The 18,310-nt window shown below is 40.0% G+C and overlaps 1 protein-coding gene, 1 non-coding gene and 1 pseudogene across 2 annotated transcripts; 1 reads left to right on the top strand and 2 right to left on the bottom strand.

Moving 5' to 3' along the window:
• Window positions 1-381: 381 nt before the first annotated feature.
• LOC149096513 (uncharacterized) lies at window positions 382-1,237 on the bottom strand (annotated as a pseudogene).
• On the bottom strand, window positions 1,117-1,189 carry Trnas-aga (transfer RNA serine (anticodon AGA)). Its single transcript has one exon. It is a non-coding gene; the product is annotated as a tRNA-Ser (tRNA).
• Window positions 1,238-3,934: 2,697 nt separating the features above from the next.
• Window positions 3,935-16,510, top strand: LOC110042769 (uncharacterized). Its single transcript, XM_089280676.1, has 7 exons — window positions 3,935-4,094; window positions 6,690-7,076; window positions 8,493-8,894; window positions 11,145-11,522; window positions 11,994-12,371; window positions 12,958-13,140; window positions 14,300-16,510. Exons 1-7 carry the CDS (start codon window positions 4,040-4,042, stop codon window positions 14,338-14,340), a joined length of 1,824 nt encoding a protein of 607 aa, XP_089136802.1. The 5' UTR covers window positions 3,935-4,039; the 3' UTR covers window positions 14,341-16,510.
• Window positions 16,511-18,310: the final 1,800 nt, after the last annotated feature.

Genomic DNA, 18,310 nt, shown 5'->3' with positions numbered 1-18,310 from the left:
TAATCAAGGTAAGTGGTGATCCTGTGATCAAGATAAGTGGTTAACCTGTTATCAAAATAAGTGGTAAACCTGTCATCAAAATATGTGGTAAGCCTGTTATCAATGTTATTGGTGTAAGGTAAGATCAGCAATTCATCAGTCATGCAGCTTATTCTTTTAAAGAACAACAGACTCAGAATCTGATAAAAAGCAAACCTATTGCAGTCTTGAGTTAGTTTTCAACGAAGGAGGCAGTTTAATGAGTAATACAATCTATAAAACCCAAAAGCTACAAGCGGGTGCTTTGACAAGCTGTTTATTTTACTTTTCCAGCTACAAATAACAAATAACTGTTTACAATCATGCACATGCTAATAATGTATTCTTCTGTTTACTTTGTGTTTACCTCCAGTTCTTCTCCATGATGCTACTCAGGCTCGTTTTCAGGTTTTTCAGCAGGGCCTGCGCTCTTGGGGTCCCTCCTCCGGGAGACGTTCCAGCACTCGCTCCTATGTCCCCGATGACGTAAGCGAAAACGTCAACACACACCCTGCCCTGGTTATCGCTTTCGGACCAGTTCTTCAAGTCTTCGCCGAACCAGACCCTAAGCTCCATATATGGATGCAGATACAGCAGGTAGTCAAAGTTGGAGAAGACCTGCTCGTCAGAAGGCTTATCGTCCACTACGGGCATGGTGTACCACAATCCTGATCCATGCTTTATAAACTGCTCCAGGGGAAATATCACGTTGTCGTGTCTGTCGGTTATGATGACGTTTAAAGGGTGTGCCTTAAAGGAGCTGTAACCATGGCAACCCCAGCGGCTGTTATAGGCGACGTCAGAGACGCACCTCACCTCGCAGCTTCAGGGCACCGACTAGCATGCCTTGCGCACCTCGGTATATCACGTGACCTGGACGGTTGTTTCTGGCCTCGAAGCATACAGGATGGTGACCATAGTTGATTTGATACCAAGCAGCTTCGCCTTTAGGAAAATTCAAACAACAATCAGAACTTATTAAATAAACTATGCCACAATATCGTAAAGAATTTTTCTGATCTACAAAATTACTTTCAAAGTCAAGAGTAGATCAAGAATTTTAAATGTAGAAATAACATTAACTCGGAAAAATATCCGAGTTCCAGATGGGATTTGAACCCACGACACTCCGTGTTCTAGCCCGACGCTCTAACCACTGAGCTACTGGAGCCTCTATGATGAACAAGGATGAAATGTGAGTCTTTGACTGGAACCGCATCGCGCGGTCACACAGCCAAATGATGACTTGGCACTCATGAACTCAGTAACTGCATCGCGCAGTCACATTGAGGAATCTCAAAGATGCAACCAGACACCCTCTAAAGTGAATATTATAAGGAACTTCAAATGTAGAAACAACATCAACTCCGAAAAAAACCAGACTGAAAAAAAAAAATAGCCGCGATGCGGTTCTAGTCAAAGACTCACATTTCACCCTTGCTTACCATAGAGTCTCCAGCAGCTCAATGGTTAGAGCGTCCGGCTGGATTACGATGGGTAGTTGGTTCAAAGCTCATTTGGATCTCGAATTTTTTTTCCAAATTGAAAAGAGAGTCTTAAGATAGCGATGGAATCTCAGTTATTTGATGTTCGGCTATTCTCAGCTATCACTTAAAATTTTAGCCCACTTCTCAACTATCAGCTATTTGAGTCATTTTTTTTTTCAGCTCAAAGTCAAAATTTTGAACATTTTCAATTAGCAGTTGAAATCTTTTCAGCTTCTCTAGACTTCACAAAGAAGTAATATTAAACCGTCAATAAACTAGGGTTGTTACTACTTAAGAAGATTAACTAAAAAGGGATTCCTTATATCGAAAGGAAAATGCACGTTTTGTGCTCCTGTGCAGCAGAAAACGCAAAGAAATGATCGCTTTATTAATAAAAAACCCTTCAGCCAAGGAAATGAGGCTTTTACGTAATATAGGAAAGCGTTCCAACTGCAAATGTATAATCTCTTGACAAGAAATTTTGGACCGTATTTTTTACGTTGATTTACGTACAGAAAAGTAGAAGAGATTTTGAATTTTATGCAACCATCCGTTTTTTTGATGCAAACCTTACTCACTTTTAAGAGGTTTTTAAGACATATAGTTATTGTAGTGAATGAAGAAAAAAATTGATATCTTGCAATTGTGATTACTTACGAAACTTGGAAGAAAAGACAAAGTCCACTGTAATGATAGAATGACGAATTTATGAACACATTTAAAAACGCACCTTGAAATACCTTGTAAAACAAGAATGCAAGAAGAGCATGCAGGTTTTATCAAAGACGATGTCATTTTCGTGTGATGGAATATGGGTCGACTGGCGATGTCTTCTCCTTTGTTTCAAGGAGGCCTTTGAATGCGAGGACGAGTAGAAATGTCACAATCGGTTACGCAAAAATATTTGCATAGATTCTAATTTTCTTCAAGAAATTAATAAGAATATTAAATCTGATTGATTTAACGGAAATAAACATTCTGTTGGAAAGAATTAAACAATTAGATGCTTGTATTTACATGTTTTTCCCACAAGAAAAGGCACAACTCTAATCCACTTTTTTGCTCGAATATTTCTATCGTTCGTGGGTCGTGGGTACAACTCGTGGGTGATTTAAGAATTTGATTCTGTTGTTAGTTGCTGTTTAGTTATTAGCGTAGCCCTGAACACACTTCAACGCAGCACAACTCTAATCCACTTTTTTGCTCGTAAATTTCTAACAGTCGTGGGTGGTGGGTACAACTCGTGGGTGATTTAAGAATTTGATTCTGTTGTTAGTTACTGTTTAGTTATTGGCGTAGCCCTGAACACACTTCAACGTAGCGTGGTGCAGGCCCGCGGTGTCCCTTCTATTGTTACGTGTTGCTACAAAGAAGTGTCCCACACACCTGTTGAAGTTACCTTTCGTTTATTGAAAAGACGAGATATGTTTTCACACGATTGTTTCCCACCCACCGGATTTTGGTGTGTAACGCTAGTCACTTTAGCAAATGTAAGCCTCCATTGTTAGTTCCGAAATATGTTCTCTAGGCACGCGCACACTGAAGGAATTGTGTGAGTGGGGTCTGCGGGGGAGAAGAAGTTGTTAAACTGGATTGAGAGGAGAGGAGAATTTGTGCTGTGGTGCTCTCTCTACATTTGGAAACTTGTCTTTGACGACAAAACAGTTGTTCTCGCCTCTGGAAGTAGGCTTAATACCAGCTTGATGCTCTCTGTTTGAGCCTGACTTTGATATGCAGTTGGCCATTTTAAAGTGTACCGTGTCACGAAAATTACGATAACGTGCTCACCAAGGATCGGGCAGCTTTTGATACCATGGTTGTAGCAAGTGATAGAGTGGTTGTAACAACCCATCAAAATCTAAGTGCTGGAAACTCTTTTGAGCCACCTTAAGTGGTATCTTTTGGGGTTCTAATTAAGCTTGAGTAAGTCCTACATTAGTCTCCTTTTGAAGTTAAATTCAAATTTTCCGACGATCATCCCTGACCTTTTCATATGGGAGCTTCCCTGGGTTCCAAATGTCTAACAGGAAGTGACAGTGAAGGGGTGAAGGAGTGATGAGGCGCAATCACTTCACCACTGCAACTTGGAAAATAATATTTTCTAAGTTAAAAAGGAAAACGCTAGCAAAGATACAAAAAATGTAAACAATTTAGAAGAAGTCACTCCCATCCAGACAATACAAACAGGAAAAGAATTCGTGATTATCTTTACTGAGAAACACGGAAGCACACTCCTTACAACTATCACTGAAGGACAAACTCTTGACAATTTTCTTCATAATAGTTTTTCTTACTTTCTCAAAGAACGTTCTTTTACAAGGCAGTAATGTGTTCATATAACTCCGTCCTTCACTGCAATCAAGAAAGCATTTTAGAGATTCCAAGTGCATATTGGTCACGCTTTGCTTTGCACGAACAACAAGTTGTCAATCAAGCGGTGCACAGTTTGTCTGAGTCGAGCGGTCGGTGGTGTTTTTAGCACAAGCGTTGTGTTTTATTCCAGATATGGCTGAACTGTTAGAATAAGGAGAGAAATGAAAACATTCATTGTATTGTGCTTCTCGCTTTGCCTTGTGGGAGGTAGTGAAGGTATGTCATAATTTATGCTTTGCTTATAACGCATCCACTGATTTCGCATGGTTCAAGTCCGGTGTTATACAATCTCGACATGTTCTAAAGATTGAATCACTTTCCTTTTAGACTAAGTGAAGAAAAGTTCAGGCATAGCTTTCGAGGAATGGGTCTGATTTCTATTCATCCGTCCTTATTTCATAATTTCAAATGTTCTAAACGATGACAAACATGGACTACCGCTAATATTATGATAAGCAAAATTTAGTGAGCCTCTCAATAAACTGTTCGACGTGTGTCTAGAGAAACATCTGTTTTGGTTTCTCAACTCTTTACATGCTTTTATATAATGTGATTTCTTGCAAAACTAAGCTAGTTGCCACAACTTTCTGCAAATCTGTTTCAAAACTTGGGTTAAATTGCAATTCATTCCAATGATACTCGGATGAGGCTCTGTCTCGTAATCAAAAATTCTGAGATTCATTTTCATATTGTTCGTGATACTCTTGCTTTCTCATAACCAGTTTCTGATTTCGAAAGTTTAATCATTTCTCTTCAATGTTTTCTTCATAATAAGCTTGTAAGTTTACCGTACGTAGGTGTTAAGTTTCCGCAACGATGGCGAAAATATGGCCTTAGATTCGGTAGAAAGAAGACAAAGAAAACACAATTTTAATCACATTGCAAGTAAAGTTATATGAAAGTTCCTGAATTTTAAACTGCGTAGAATGATATAATGATATGAATGATAATGTAAACAACTCAAGCAGTAGTGAAAATAACGCCCGATAAAAGTCATGTAGACAGCTGCTTTAGTCGCCTACATAACTGCCATGATTATTCATACGTTGCCGTTCCTGGGCCAGTATAACACACGACATCTGGTTGGATACGCACGCAATGTATCAACGTAAAATACCTTCGCCACCCTGTTGCACCATAACACATCTTGCAACATATTCCAAAGTTGGTAAGCATTTGAAAGAGGTACGTAACAACTACACTATGTTGCCTGCGAATGTCTAGGCCTAAGCGGCCATTATGAAGTCCACAATTGCAATTTAATAAACGCTGGTAACAATATCTAAGATAAAAAACAAGAACATTGTATTGGCATCTCTTCAATAAAGTTACTATTGAGGGCCGAACGTAACGATCCTCGGTTTAAGTATTGAGTTTTAGCACTTCCATTTCCTTCGTAGCTTATATGCTTCCGCGCGCAAACAAGTAATAGTTTGTATTTTAAGTCTTGTCGAGGTATTGAACAGGCACGAGAAGCAGATGAAGGAAGAAAAAGCCGTTTCTTTCTTAGAAAATGCCGGACTCTGAAAAAATAATCGAGCGGTCTGACTCGGCAGTCGAGCGAGACCAAGCCAAACACAAAATTGGTCTTGAAATGTATAAACAAAATGTTTATGAGATTAATTAATTTAAAAAATTAATTTTTCTCAGTCTCAAAATAATTGTTCATACAGATTGATGTCAGGAATGCAACATCAAAGCATCACTTCTTTAAGTCATTTAAAATAAACACGTAAGCTTAAGTCTCCGGGCACAGCAGCGAGCAAAGTATAACTCACTACAGCTCACGGCCAACTGTATCGCAGCTATAAGGTGGCTCCCACACTACATCAAACTGATTTGAGAAGCACCAACTACAGAGGACACAAATTCCTTTTATTCTAAACCCGAATCGAATGGCCTCCACTGTTGACCGCAACCGTAGGTTTTCTGACCGTATTTTTCAACTCCTGCAATATTCAAGTCAACGTTCAACTTTTCGTCTCACAGGGCTGCTCTGATGACCAAAACTGACTTGATTTTCCAGCATTTTCTCTAAGATTTGTAGATTTCGCAGTTCAACTCTGCTTTTGCTGTAAGTTTTCACTCCACGAGAAGTGAGTTTGACATGGGCGTGATTTTCTTAGGCCAAAAACAACTCTTTGCTACGCATAGCAACCAATGGGAATGCGGCTTTATCTTGTACAGACAATAGATTAAGTCAGGTTGCTATTTTCTTGTTTCCCAAAGTGGGCAAAGGCCGGCTTTCGAGTTATGTGGAAGATTTTGAGATAAAGAAAAGCTTTTTTCTGTAGCAGTTTGTTTCTATATTCTATAAAACAATTAGATTCTATGTTACGTTGCCGTGACTCTGTTCAATAATAGATCACAGAAGACTTCAAAATGTGGTAAGAACACCAACCGGCTATCGCCTCCGGCGTTACTTTTTTGTTCTGTTGCCACATTTTGACGTCATCTATGCTCTATTACTAAACAGACGCAGGGCAACATGGAATCTATTCGTTAAATAGAAGATATCGTTCCGACTTTTAAACAATCATCTTCGTTACAAGCCATCGGCGAACTTGTGACTGCTAGAAATCATCATGTCCATTCTCTTAATATTCAATTAGCAAAATTCATTTCATCTTGCTTTGATTTTGATCTTCTTTCAAATCAAACCGATGTAACTTGATTGCTTTATCATAACCTTCTTATGATGTTCACGATAATCATTATTGTTTTAATTTTAGTCTACAAAAACTTTTGCAACACTGTATGTTTATATGATCACGTTAATAAAACCAGTTGTTATTGTTGTGGTTTTTGTAGGTCAGAGCACCGCTACCCCAAGTGTGGCATCGTTCAGTCCAATAACATTCGTGGAATCGTCCGCTACAGCACTAAATGTGGGATCACCCAGCGGAGAAATAAGTAGGGAGACGTCCAGCACAGGAAACACTGTGGAATCGTCCAGTGCAGCTATTAATGTGGTATTACCCAGCGGCACAATAGATGTGCCATTGTCTTGCGTAACAGTTCAGACATCAAATGGAGGATCCTCCACCGCAGCATCATTTACGACTGCTGCATTGCGCTCAGCGTCACAGCCAGTAAACCCATCGCAAGTCAGTACAGCACCCATCTCAACCACTAAGACCGGCGTGGAACCAACGATAGCATCAACACTAAAACCAACAATAACGTCTTCTGTAAATGGTAAGTAATACTTATGGTGAATGGTTACAACTGCGCTAAGTTCAGTTGCCTTATACTGTCTTCAAGATTCCACCGGAAAAAAGAGAAGTTTTAATTTGTCGATTCGACAAATGGATATTTTTATTCGCGATTCCACTAACGTAACTAACCACGTTTGCCTCTACCGGTCGCTAGAAAAAAAATTATGACTGATGTTATTGATTAAAATGACAACTAATAGCCAATGTGTTATGTATGGTAGCTTAGGTAGCCTCGGTACTAGGGTGTACGTTGGCCTCGTTATGATGTATACATAAGGAAGAATGACTTTCAAAATAAACGGTTATTTTGTTCTTGTGGTACGTTGCTGTCTACTTGTTGAAACAGAATGAACATTACTTCCGGTGCGCGGTACTCCCGAGATCCTTCGGGGTGTACGCGCGGTACAGTTCGAGGCACGATTCATCAAATGGTAGCCCTAAGCTCAGAAAATGTAGCGTGTAGACAGCCTCTCTATTTTTCAACGCACGTGAAAGTAAAAACGAGCGAGGTTACCGCGAGGCAGTCATTTAATTCACTATTAATGATATAGTTACTCAAATAAAACACCTCAAAAAAGACAAATGATTGTGGAGAATAAATGAAAAATAATAATAAATTCTAGTGATACTAGGACGGGGCCTTGCCTCATAATAAATTCTGAGATTCATTTTGACGTCTTTCACTGTTCACTGGACCGTGATGCGGCGTATTATTATTCTTCTTTGTAGAAAAGTGAGCGTTAAGTGGCTAAACAAGAATTCTTTAATTAAAAAGGAAACATGTTTTTTACGTAAAGTAAATTTGGAAAATTTGCTTCATGCAAAATAATGCGCATCGTTTTCATTTTGGAGGAACATGCTATTGAGAAGAGTGAAATATCTATCTAATATTTTATACTCTTTTCAAGCAATTTATTTGCCATGCTCAACGAACGAAATTTAATTTTGCTGGAGTTCATTGCCTGCGAGATTTCTTTCGATCAAGTCGGGGATTCAAGCCAAGAGTGTATCGTGTTGTAGAGAGGCGCGACCCTATACGGGCGAAACATTTATACGTATACTTACTTATTTTGGGGGACAAATTCAAATTCTTTTAAAGCATTATAGCGAACTATGTTCAAATTTATAGTGTGTCACTTAATTCCAAGAGCCTAAATCCCTGCCCCGGGAATAGTCCGGGACTTTGATGGGAAGCTGGCTCTGTAAACTGGGTGTTAAAATTACACAGTTCTGAGCGAAGCAGTTCCTGTTGAACAATGTCAGCGATCCAAGATGACCGCTTTTGTCATTTTCGCTCATGACTCATTGTGTTTTTATTTGTCACTACTGTTTCGTTAAGAAATGCAGTTTGCAGTTCTGTCGTTACTGCGGCCAACTGATGTGTCCTTATTTTCAGTGGATGGGTGTAAAAATTACACAGTCCTGAATGAAGCAGACCGCGCTCAAGGACACATAGTGATCAACGCCAGCAGTTATAGATGCGATAGGGATGACCTGGTACCAGGTTGGTATCGTTTCCAAGGAGCTGCCGGAGATCAGATGGCGGACAAATGTGTTCCCAGACGTCACTGCGGTACATACCATCCAGGTTGGCTTAATGGCGCACACCCGACAGTCGCTGAAGGTGTGGTCACTCGTAGAGTCTGTTATCGTAACAGTTATAAATTCTGGTACCAGTCAAGAAACTGCTGTTACTGGAGTAACAATATTAGAGTCAGGAACTGTGGAGCTTTCTTCGTGTATGAGCTACAAAACCCGCCTGTTTGCAATCTTCGTTACTGTGGTAACGGCAGCGCAGGTAATTTACCTTGTTTGCCTTTTTGAGTGTGCCAGTCAACAATCAGTCATCAAGCAATCATCATCATCAATCATCAATCAAAGTTTGAAAACATTCTCCAGAGGTGGTTCAGTGCTATCTTAACATTTCAAATTTAAGGTGACTTTGAAGTCTTTCGACTCTTACTCTTACAGGTAATACGTAACATATGCGTTTACAGAAGCTTCCATGTCTTACAATTCTTACCGTATTAGTAAAAACATTACAATCATACCTATCCTCTGGTTCTTAATCATTAACAGCCAACATTTACATCGGAGAGCAAAGATGGCGCAGTGGTGAGAGCGCTCGCTGCCCACCAATGTGGCCCGGGTTTTGTTCCGGCCCGGTGCAATATGTGGGTTGAGTTTGTTGCTAGTTCACGATCACCTTGCTCCGAGGGTCATTCTCCGGGTTCTCGGGTTTTTCTCCCTCCGCAAAAAGCAGCATCTCCAAATTCCAGTTCCACCAGGACGCAGGAGTCACATGAAAACCAGCTAAGGCCGATGTGGCTTCCTCTCTAAATATATATATCTGCTTTCCCTATTACTACGAAACATGGTACTTTTCAGTTTTCATTCTCTCAATGAAAGGTACCAAATGTACTTTTTCTAACCCAACAGCGGCTTCCATGATAATTTGGCGCAAAACTTAGCTTTCTTGAAAGAAAGTGTTTTACGTACGTCTCTGTTCCGTGCTCTCCATTGTAGTTTAGAGTGAGAAAAAAAATTAGGTAGCTTATAAAATAAGCAAAGACGACGGGGACCCAGAGGACATCGCCTAATAAAAAGTGAATGTATATTTTACCCTAAAACTTCGCAATTGTCTAGATCTGTTCAGTGCGCCCATCAAAATCAAAACTTGCTCAAATTAAACGTGCAATACCAGAGTTCAATGCCATTAAGAATAAAAAAAATGCAGAGGTCTTTCGCGTCCTCCAAATATGCAGAATTTAGTCATTTTACGTTGTTATTTTGCAGAGGACGACTAAGAAACGTACAAAGGGTTATAACGCACACGCACAGCCATTATTCTGCTTATTAAGGCCTTTGTTTGCTGGCGTTCTCGTTGTCGTTGCCGTCGTGGTTTGCTTACGATCCCCAGTGACCAAATGCAATTAAATAACCATGTGCGAACATTACACCTTTTTGCACAGGAATCAAGAAAAAAGCCATGCGTGTTACTGAAATTCATTTCTTCCTCTTAAAAGCAATCTTTAAGACGTTCGCGCTAACTGTTTCTGCGCATCCTTACAGCGTACGCAAATTCACACGCCACGTCATGCATGAGCGCGCACGCTGAGTAATAAAATGAACAATGGTAGGGCAGATGGCCATTGCAATAGCTTTTCCTGGATTTAACGATCTTGAACGTTCGGTGACCCCTAATTCTTTTTTGATGGATCATTTTCTCTAGCGATTTTTTACGTTTAGCGAGAAAATGAAGAAAATCTATCCACTGAAAGTTTGAATTTTTTGCAAAACGCACCATCGAATTCCGTTCTTTTTAGGTTCCATATTTTGTCTGTGCGACGGTTTCAAATGCCTTTTGAAGGGTTAAGTTTTGTGGAAACATTGGTAATATTTGGAATTATTTACTCAACAGAGGTCGTTTGCCTCAGTTGACTCACCTTCGATACTTTTAACTTTAAACCTCTGTTGACCATGCTGAATAACGTGCGCCAATTTTTCAAAATCAGGGTAGTTTTCCACACGCTTTATCTCCGAAACGACGTCGGTGACACCCAATTTTTTTGGCATTTCTGTAACAGGTAAATCATTATCTAATTGCAGTAAAAAATTTTAAAAAATCTACTGACTGGAAATTTTCGCGCGAACGTCCTTAAAACACACCAGAATAACTATAGCTAGTTAGGTTAAAGTCAAATATCTAAAGAACGTAGCGTGTTTGCTTTAGACATTCGAGAAAGTATACATGCAAACATGGCGGTCCATCAGGCCGACGTTCATCTCCAGTTTCTCATACTACAATTTTTTATAGATCTCCACCCCCCCTGCCCCCCCCTCCCCGTGGATAGAAAGCTAGATCACCGCAAGTTAATTCTCCAGAATTTAATCGCCACACCCATTCATCCGGATATTTTCTTCACTCTCCAGCGTGCTGCGCATTTATCACTCGTGACTGACTGGGCTTTGGTATTTGTAACTACTGTTTAGTTACCAATGGCAGTTTTGTTGTTACTGTAGCCAACTGATGTGTCCTTACTTACAGTGGATGGATGTAAAAATTACACAGTCCTGAACGAAGCAGACCGCGCTCAGGGACACATAGTGATCAACGCCAACTATAGATGCGATCACTGGGACCTGGTGCCAGGTTGGTATCGTTTCCAAGGAGCTGCTGGAGATCGGATGGCGGACAAATGTGTTCCCGAAAATCACTGCGGTACTTACTATCCGGGTTGGCTTTCTGGCGCACACCCTACAATCGCCGAAGGTGTGGTCAATCGTAGAATCTGTTTTTCCTGGTCATACTCCTGCTGTTATTGGTATCATAATATCAGAATAAAGAATTGTGGTGCATATTTCGTGTACGAGTTACCAAGGCAGTATTACTGCTATGCTCGGTTTTGCGGTAACGGAAGCCCAGGTAAGTTTCTCAGGATGTTTTTAATTATTTCAGTCAGCAGCCAAAACATCAAGTTACAGCAAAGATTTAAATTTGTTTAGGCAACACGTTTTCACTCTTGCGGAACAGGTTAAATCGATGGTTAATTTAATTGTATTCTTCTGGAGAAAAGGTGATTGTCGAAAACCACTTTCAATAAGCCTCTGTTTGCTTTAGAGATTCGAGAAAGTCTGCGTTCAGATATGGTGGCCCATCAGGCTGACGTTCATCTCCGGTTTCCGAGACTATTATTTATAGATCTCTACTCCCCCTGTATGGAAAGCTAGTTCACCGCAAGTTACTCCTCCAGGATTTAATCACCATGCCCATTCATCCTGCGTGCTATACGTTTATCACTCGTGACTCACTCGGTTTTGGTATTTGTAAGTAATATTTAGTTACCAAATGCAGTTTTGTCGTTACTGTAGCCAACTGATGTGTCCTTACTTACAGTGGATGGATGTAAAAATCACACAGTCCTGAGTGAAGCAGATCGCGCTCAAGGACACATAGTGATCAACACCAGCAATTATAGATGCGATAAGGACTTGGTACCAGGCTGGTACCGTTTCCATGGAGCGGCCGGAGATCGGATGGCGGACACATGTGTTCCCATGAACCACTGCGGCACTCACGAACCAGTTTGGCTTTCTGGCGCACACCCTACAATCGCCGAAGGAGTGGTCACTCGTAGAGTCTGTTATCACTGGTACAACTACTGTTGTAATCGGTATGAAAATATCAGAATAAAGAACTGTGGTTCACATTTTGTTTACGAGTTGCCGAGAACGTATTACTGCAATACTCGGCATTGCGGTAATGGAAGAGCAGGTGAGTTTCCTAGGATGTTTTAAATTGTTTCAGTAAGCAGCCAAAACATCCAGTTGCAGTGAGGATTTAAATTTGTTTAACCAACACGCTTTTACTGTTGCGGAACTGGTTGAATTGGTGGTTCAACTAGTTTTCTCAATTGTCAACAAATCTTGACAAAGATTCCTTTCGATATCTTTGATATTGGGGTAAAAAACAAATCGAATGTGGTTTAGCGTGGTCTGTACTCTTATCGACAACGAGCACGCGTCATCACAGTGGTCAAAATGTTGGGGACTCACAAGGCTGCGCCTTGTGGGTCCGCAACAAATTTTGACCACTGTGATGACGCTAAGCCACATCAAACCACATTCGATTTGCTACTTTTAACTTAACATGCGTGTTCACTTGCTGAGAGCAAACTTAAGATTACGTTACTTCTCGTTTAGATCTAGACCGTAAGTTTATTCTACTCAGTTGCCTAATATTTTGAAGTGTGTGCACAAGAGTTATTCACTGGGACTTTACGCAACAAGTGTTACAGATCTGTTCGTCACACAAGTATGATGTGGCAGTCACGCAAACTATTGATTTATTCCCTATTTAGCTGTCACGTGCCCGACGTTACCATTACCGGCCAACGGTAAGTTATTGGGCTGTAGTACAACAGAGATGTTATATAGCACCGTATGCAGGTTTTCTTGTTATGAAGGATTTGAAGCGAAAGGTTCAGTGGTTAGAAGATGTACAGAAAATGGAAACTGGAGTGGAACTGGCCTTGTCTGCACAGGTAATTATTACCGTCTTATTACTGCTTATTCAACGCTTGCAGTTCAAGTGTTGTGCTATAACACATTATGATTGTTTAGTTTGCTTTTCCCTAGCGTAAAATGTTGGTGACATAGCTTGCGCCCTGATTGGCTGGCTAGGAGGATACTACGCAAATATCGTCGCATACTTTTTGTTGGCTTGGGTTTAGAACAAACAACCAGGAAACGGCCGAGCGCTTTTTTTTTTTTTTTACAAAACGTGATCCAAACACTAAAGAAAGCTAGAGTGAATTCGAGTTTGAACGTAAAGCAAAAAGGGTATATTGGGATTTACACACAAACACATTATCCATTGATGAACACTTAACTTAATCGTTCACTATAACCTGTCCCTTTTATTCGTCTGTCGAGAGGAAAATGGCCATGCGCTACAGGGCGAGAGGAGCTTATTAAAAAGTAGTGCATAAGCTTATCTAACGTCCATTTCGTTACTTGACTGCCTAAAGTTGTTTATGTTTTCGATCAAACGTATATCAAAAATTCAAAGTTATGTATATAACAGAATATCTTTACTATTTTCTGCTTATACATGGCTCGTATACAAGTCATCTCGGCCATCTTGGATTGTTAATTGATACAAGATCGCCAATTTATCTCGTTCGCCACCATTCAAGATTGCTATTCGATCTTAAATCGTGGAGTGTTATTTTTTATGACTACTGTCGGTGACGACTGATCTTATGCATCAAGGCAGAGACGAATGGATCAATCGATACACGATCGTAGAATATGTCGATGTGATCAAATTCATGAAGGACCCTTCTCATATCAAGGACCCCATGTGAGGGCCTTTGTAAAAGGTAGGGTCTCTTTTCTAAGGCCCCTATATAAAGGCCTTTGAATGTACTGAAAGACCTTTATGTAAAGGCCTTTGTACACATTTGATAAATGTCCTTATACAAAAGTACTTGTACAAAGCTCTTTGTATAAGGATAACTGTACCAAGGCCTTTGAGTAATGGTCCTGGTATACAGTCCTCAATAGAGGTCCTTGTATTAAGGCCCTTGCATACAGGTCCTTATACTAAAACATAATTGTATAAATATCTTTGTATAAATTGCTTTCTGTTGAGGTCCTCGGGTAAATCCATCGTATTAATGCTGATTTTGAACGTTTAAGGTATTTACGGTGCCGTTGAAGCCCAAGGAACATCTGTTTGAAGAAGAACAACTTTACAACAGACGCGCTTGACTCCAGGATCAATTGAGCGTAACACGCTATAGTTAACCCTCTGAGCCCTGGTGTCAAAATATAAATTCTCTTTACTATATACTATTTACTATTAAGTTTCTAACTTGTAAATAGACTAGTTTTTAAAATATTCTTAGGTTTTATAATTTCTTTTTAAGTAGGTGTCCTCTATTAGTAGAGGGTTATTTCTCGGCTAAACAATCTCGACACATTAATAAACTTATTGTTAGTTATTATTATTATTATTATTATCGTCCTCACGTAATGTTTGCTTAGAGTCCTTAGGGCCGAGACCAAACCATGGTCCTGGGGCACTAGGGGATAGCCAGTTTTTAGCTTGATAGCACCCTTAAAGTCTTGCCGCTTTTAACTTATGGTGCCGAGTTCAATCCATGAGCCTAGGGCAGTCATAAGTCTGCTGGATTACTTGATGGATAGAGTCCTCCTAAGTATGTGAGCAGTTCCAAGGAGGACGGTCTTCTGTAGCTCTGTTATTCTGATATTGCCTGGGATCTTGCCGATGTAGTTTTCTGTTCCCTTCTTGACAAGCCCGAAAGCTCCAATGATCACTGGGACAGTTGTTGTTTTCATTCCCAAGTTTTCTCCACGTTTACTATTATTATTATTATTATTATTATTATTATTATTATTATTATTATTATTATCATTATTATTATTTGCTATGCACTAATTGGGATAATTTTTCCCTTTCCCATGACCTGTATTCTGGAATATTGCTTTCATATGTTGGGGCTTAACTCGACAGCAATAACTTCATTAAGCATAATACAATATCGAGGATACAATCAAGAAGTTAATTTAAGTTTTGAACAGGTAGTTCAATTAAGCATTATAGAAATCGTTTCTTTCGGTGAAACCAGAGACTAACTTAAATTCTAGGTTTTCAAGTTAGACTCCTGCCTTGGCGTGTGTTTATGCCTTTTCATGTCAGTAAAATGTAAAACGGTTATTAAGGTACGTGGTTGCCCTGCTATCAAGGTAAGTGGTAATCCTGTGGTTAACAATTCATGTTCAAGCAACTCACTCTTTTGTAGAAATACAGACTGAGAATCAGATAAAAAAGCAAAGGTATCGCAGTCTTGAGTTTGTTTTCAAAAAAGGGTTTAGTTTAATGAGTGAGACAATCTAGATAACCAAACAACTACAGGAGTTGTTTGTAGTTGCTGTATATTTAACACCAGCTTTCCTAGGCTAGCTACTAATAACAAACAACCTGTTAACAATCATGCACATGCTAACAACGTATTCTTCTGTTTACTTTGTGTCTACTTCCAGTTCTCCCGCATGATGCTACTCAGGCTTGTTTTCAGGTTTTTCAGCAGGGCCTGTGCTCCGTGACGTCCCACCTCCAGGAGACCCTCCAGCACTTGCTCCTATGTCCCCGATGACGTAAGCGAAAACATCAACACACACCCTGCCCTGGTTATCGCTCTCGGCCCAGTTCTTCAAGTCTTCGCCGAACCAGACCCTGAGCTCCATATAGGGGTGCAGATACAGTGGGTAGTCAAAGTTGGAGAAGACCAGCTCGTCAGAATGCTTATCGTCCACTACGGGCATGCTGTACCACAATCCTGACCCGTTCATTTTTCCGTTAATATACGTCAAAAAAAGAGGAGGATATTCGGATTTTAGGCGACCATCCGTTTGGTCATGTAAACCTCATTCACTTATGAGAGGTTTTCAACATATGTAGTTTTTGAAATGCAGGAAGAAAAATATTGTTATCTTGCGATTGTGGTTGCTTCCGAAATGTCAAGTGGAAGAAAAGGGAAAGTCCACTGTAATTACAGCCTAAGAATGACGAATTTATGAACACGTTTAAAAACGCAACTTGAAATATCTGGCAGGACAAGAATTCAAGAAGAGCAGGTTATATCAAAGGCGACATCATTTTTGTGGGATGGGATATGGGTCGACTGGCGATGTCTTCTCCTTTGTTTCAAGGAGGCCTTTGAATGCGAGGACAAGTAGAAAATGTCACAATTACTGGTTACACAAAATTATTTACATAGGTTATAATTTTCTTCATGACATTAATTACAATAGTAAATGCTTGATAAGATTGTTTATATAATGATCGATTTAATGGAAATAAACATTCTGTTGGAAATAATTAAACGATTACATGCCTTTATTTAGATGGTTTTCCTACAATGAAAGGCATAACTCTAAGTCACTTTTTTGCTTGAGAATTTCTATCGGTCGTGGATCGTGGGTCATAAGTCGTGGGTGATTTAAGAATTTGATGCTTTTGTTAGTTACGTTTAGTTGTTGGAAAACCCGAATAGCGAATAGCGAATAGTCGCGAATAGCGAATAGTCACGAATAGTGCGAATAGTCTCGAATGGTGCGAATAGTGGCGAACAGTCGTCAATAGTCACCGCTTTAGGTCTAATATCCTGCGTTAATTAATTATCCAAATAAGCAACAGAATTTCAGTGAATTTATCATTTACCTTTTCTTCTCCGGACTCAGCCTCGGGCTGTCCATCGCCGACATAAAGAAAACAGAAAACAGAAGGATAACCTAATAAAGACGTATTTACGCTTTTCGAACGGTTAAAACAGAAGAAATTACGTTTAGAAACACCTTTCGTCCTGATAAGCGTCTGTTCTTTTTAGCGGGAAATCCCGTCCTACGTTGCTGCGAGGTTGACTGCGAGATACTGGGTATCCTATCTGCTACGATGTGCCACTAATTTGCAACTATTTGCCACTATTCGAGACTGTACGCCACTATTCGTACTATTCACTATTCGGGACTATTCGCTGTTCGCTCTTCGCGACTATTCGCTATTCGCTATTCGGGTTTTCCAGACACCCGTTTCACGCCCCAGTTGAAGTTACCGTTCGTGTATATAACAGACGCGTTATGTTACTTTTCACGCAATTGTTTCCCTACCCACCAGATTTCGGTGTGTAACGCTTGACACTTTAGCTATTGTGTGCCCTCTATTGTTGATTCCAAAATATGTCCTCTAGGCACGTGCAAACTGATGAATTGTTTGAGTGAGGTCGGTGGGGGGAGGCGAAAGAAGTTGTCAAACTGGGATTGAGCGGAGAGGAAAATTTGTGCTCTGGTGCACTCTCATGTTAAAACTTGCCTTTGAGGATAAAACAGTCGTTATCGCCTCTGGAAGTAGGCTTCACACCAGTTTGATGCTCTCTGTTTGAGCCTGATATGGCCATTTCAAAGTGGTTACATAGTTTCATACAGTGTCTATCAACCAATCAGATCTAAGCCAGTTTGTCCAGAGAGGTAGTTACACATAATTTGGCCCATTGGTATGTTGACAATGAACACTGCTGAAAACACATCCACAAGCAGGAAAGACTTCATTGAAAAGGGAAACACTAGCAAAGATGCAAAAAAGCAAACAATATAGAATATGTCGCTCCCATCCAGACAATAGAAGCAGGAAATAGAATTCGCGATCATCTTTATTGAGAAACACTCCTCACACCTACCACTGAAGGATAAACTCTTTTTTAAAAATACTTTTTTCCTGCTTTCCCACGGAACGTTCTTTTACAAGGCAGTAGTGTGTTCAAATAATTCGATTCTTCACGCCAAACAAGAAAGCGTTTTAGAGAGCCAAGAGTATACTGGTCACGCTTTGCTTGACACGAACAACAAGTTGTCAATCAAGCGGTGCACAGTTTGACTGAGTCGACCGGTCGGTGGTATTTTTCGCTTAAGCGTTCTGTTTTAATCAAGATACTATTGAATGGTTAGGATAAGGAGAGAAATGAAAACCTTCACTGTGTTGTGCTTCTCGCTTTGCCTAGTGAAAGGTAGTAAAGGTATGTCATACTTTTAGCTTTACTTTTAAGGCGTCTAATTTTGCATTGTTGAAGTGTTGTGTTATGCAATCTCGACATGTTTTAAAGATTGAATCCCTCTTCTTTTGAACTAAGT

This window comes from Orbicella faveolata, unplaced genomic scaffold (genome assembly GCF_042242905.1).
Source record: "Orbicella faveolata isolate gen_17 unplaced genomic scaffold, um_ofav_v1 contig_48, whole genome shotgun sequence".
Taxonomy (NCBI): Eukaryota; Metazoa; Cnidaria; class Anthozoa; order Scleractinia; family Merulinidae; genus Orbicella; species Orbicella faveolata.
The sequence above is the reverse complement of the archived record's forward strand: the minus strand, read 5'-3'. Positions and strand labels throughout refer to the sequence as shown.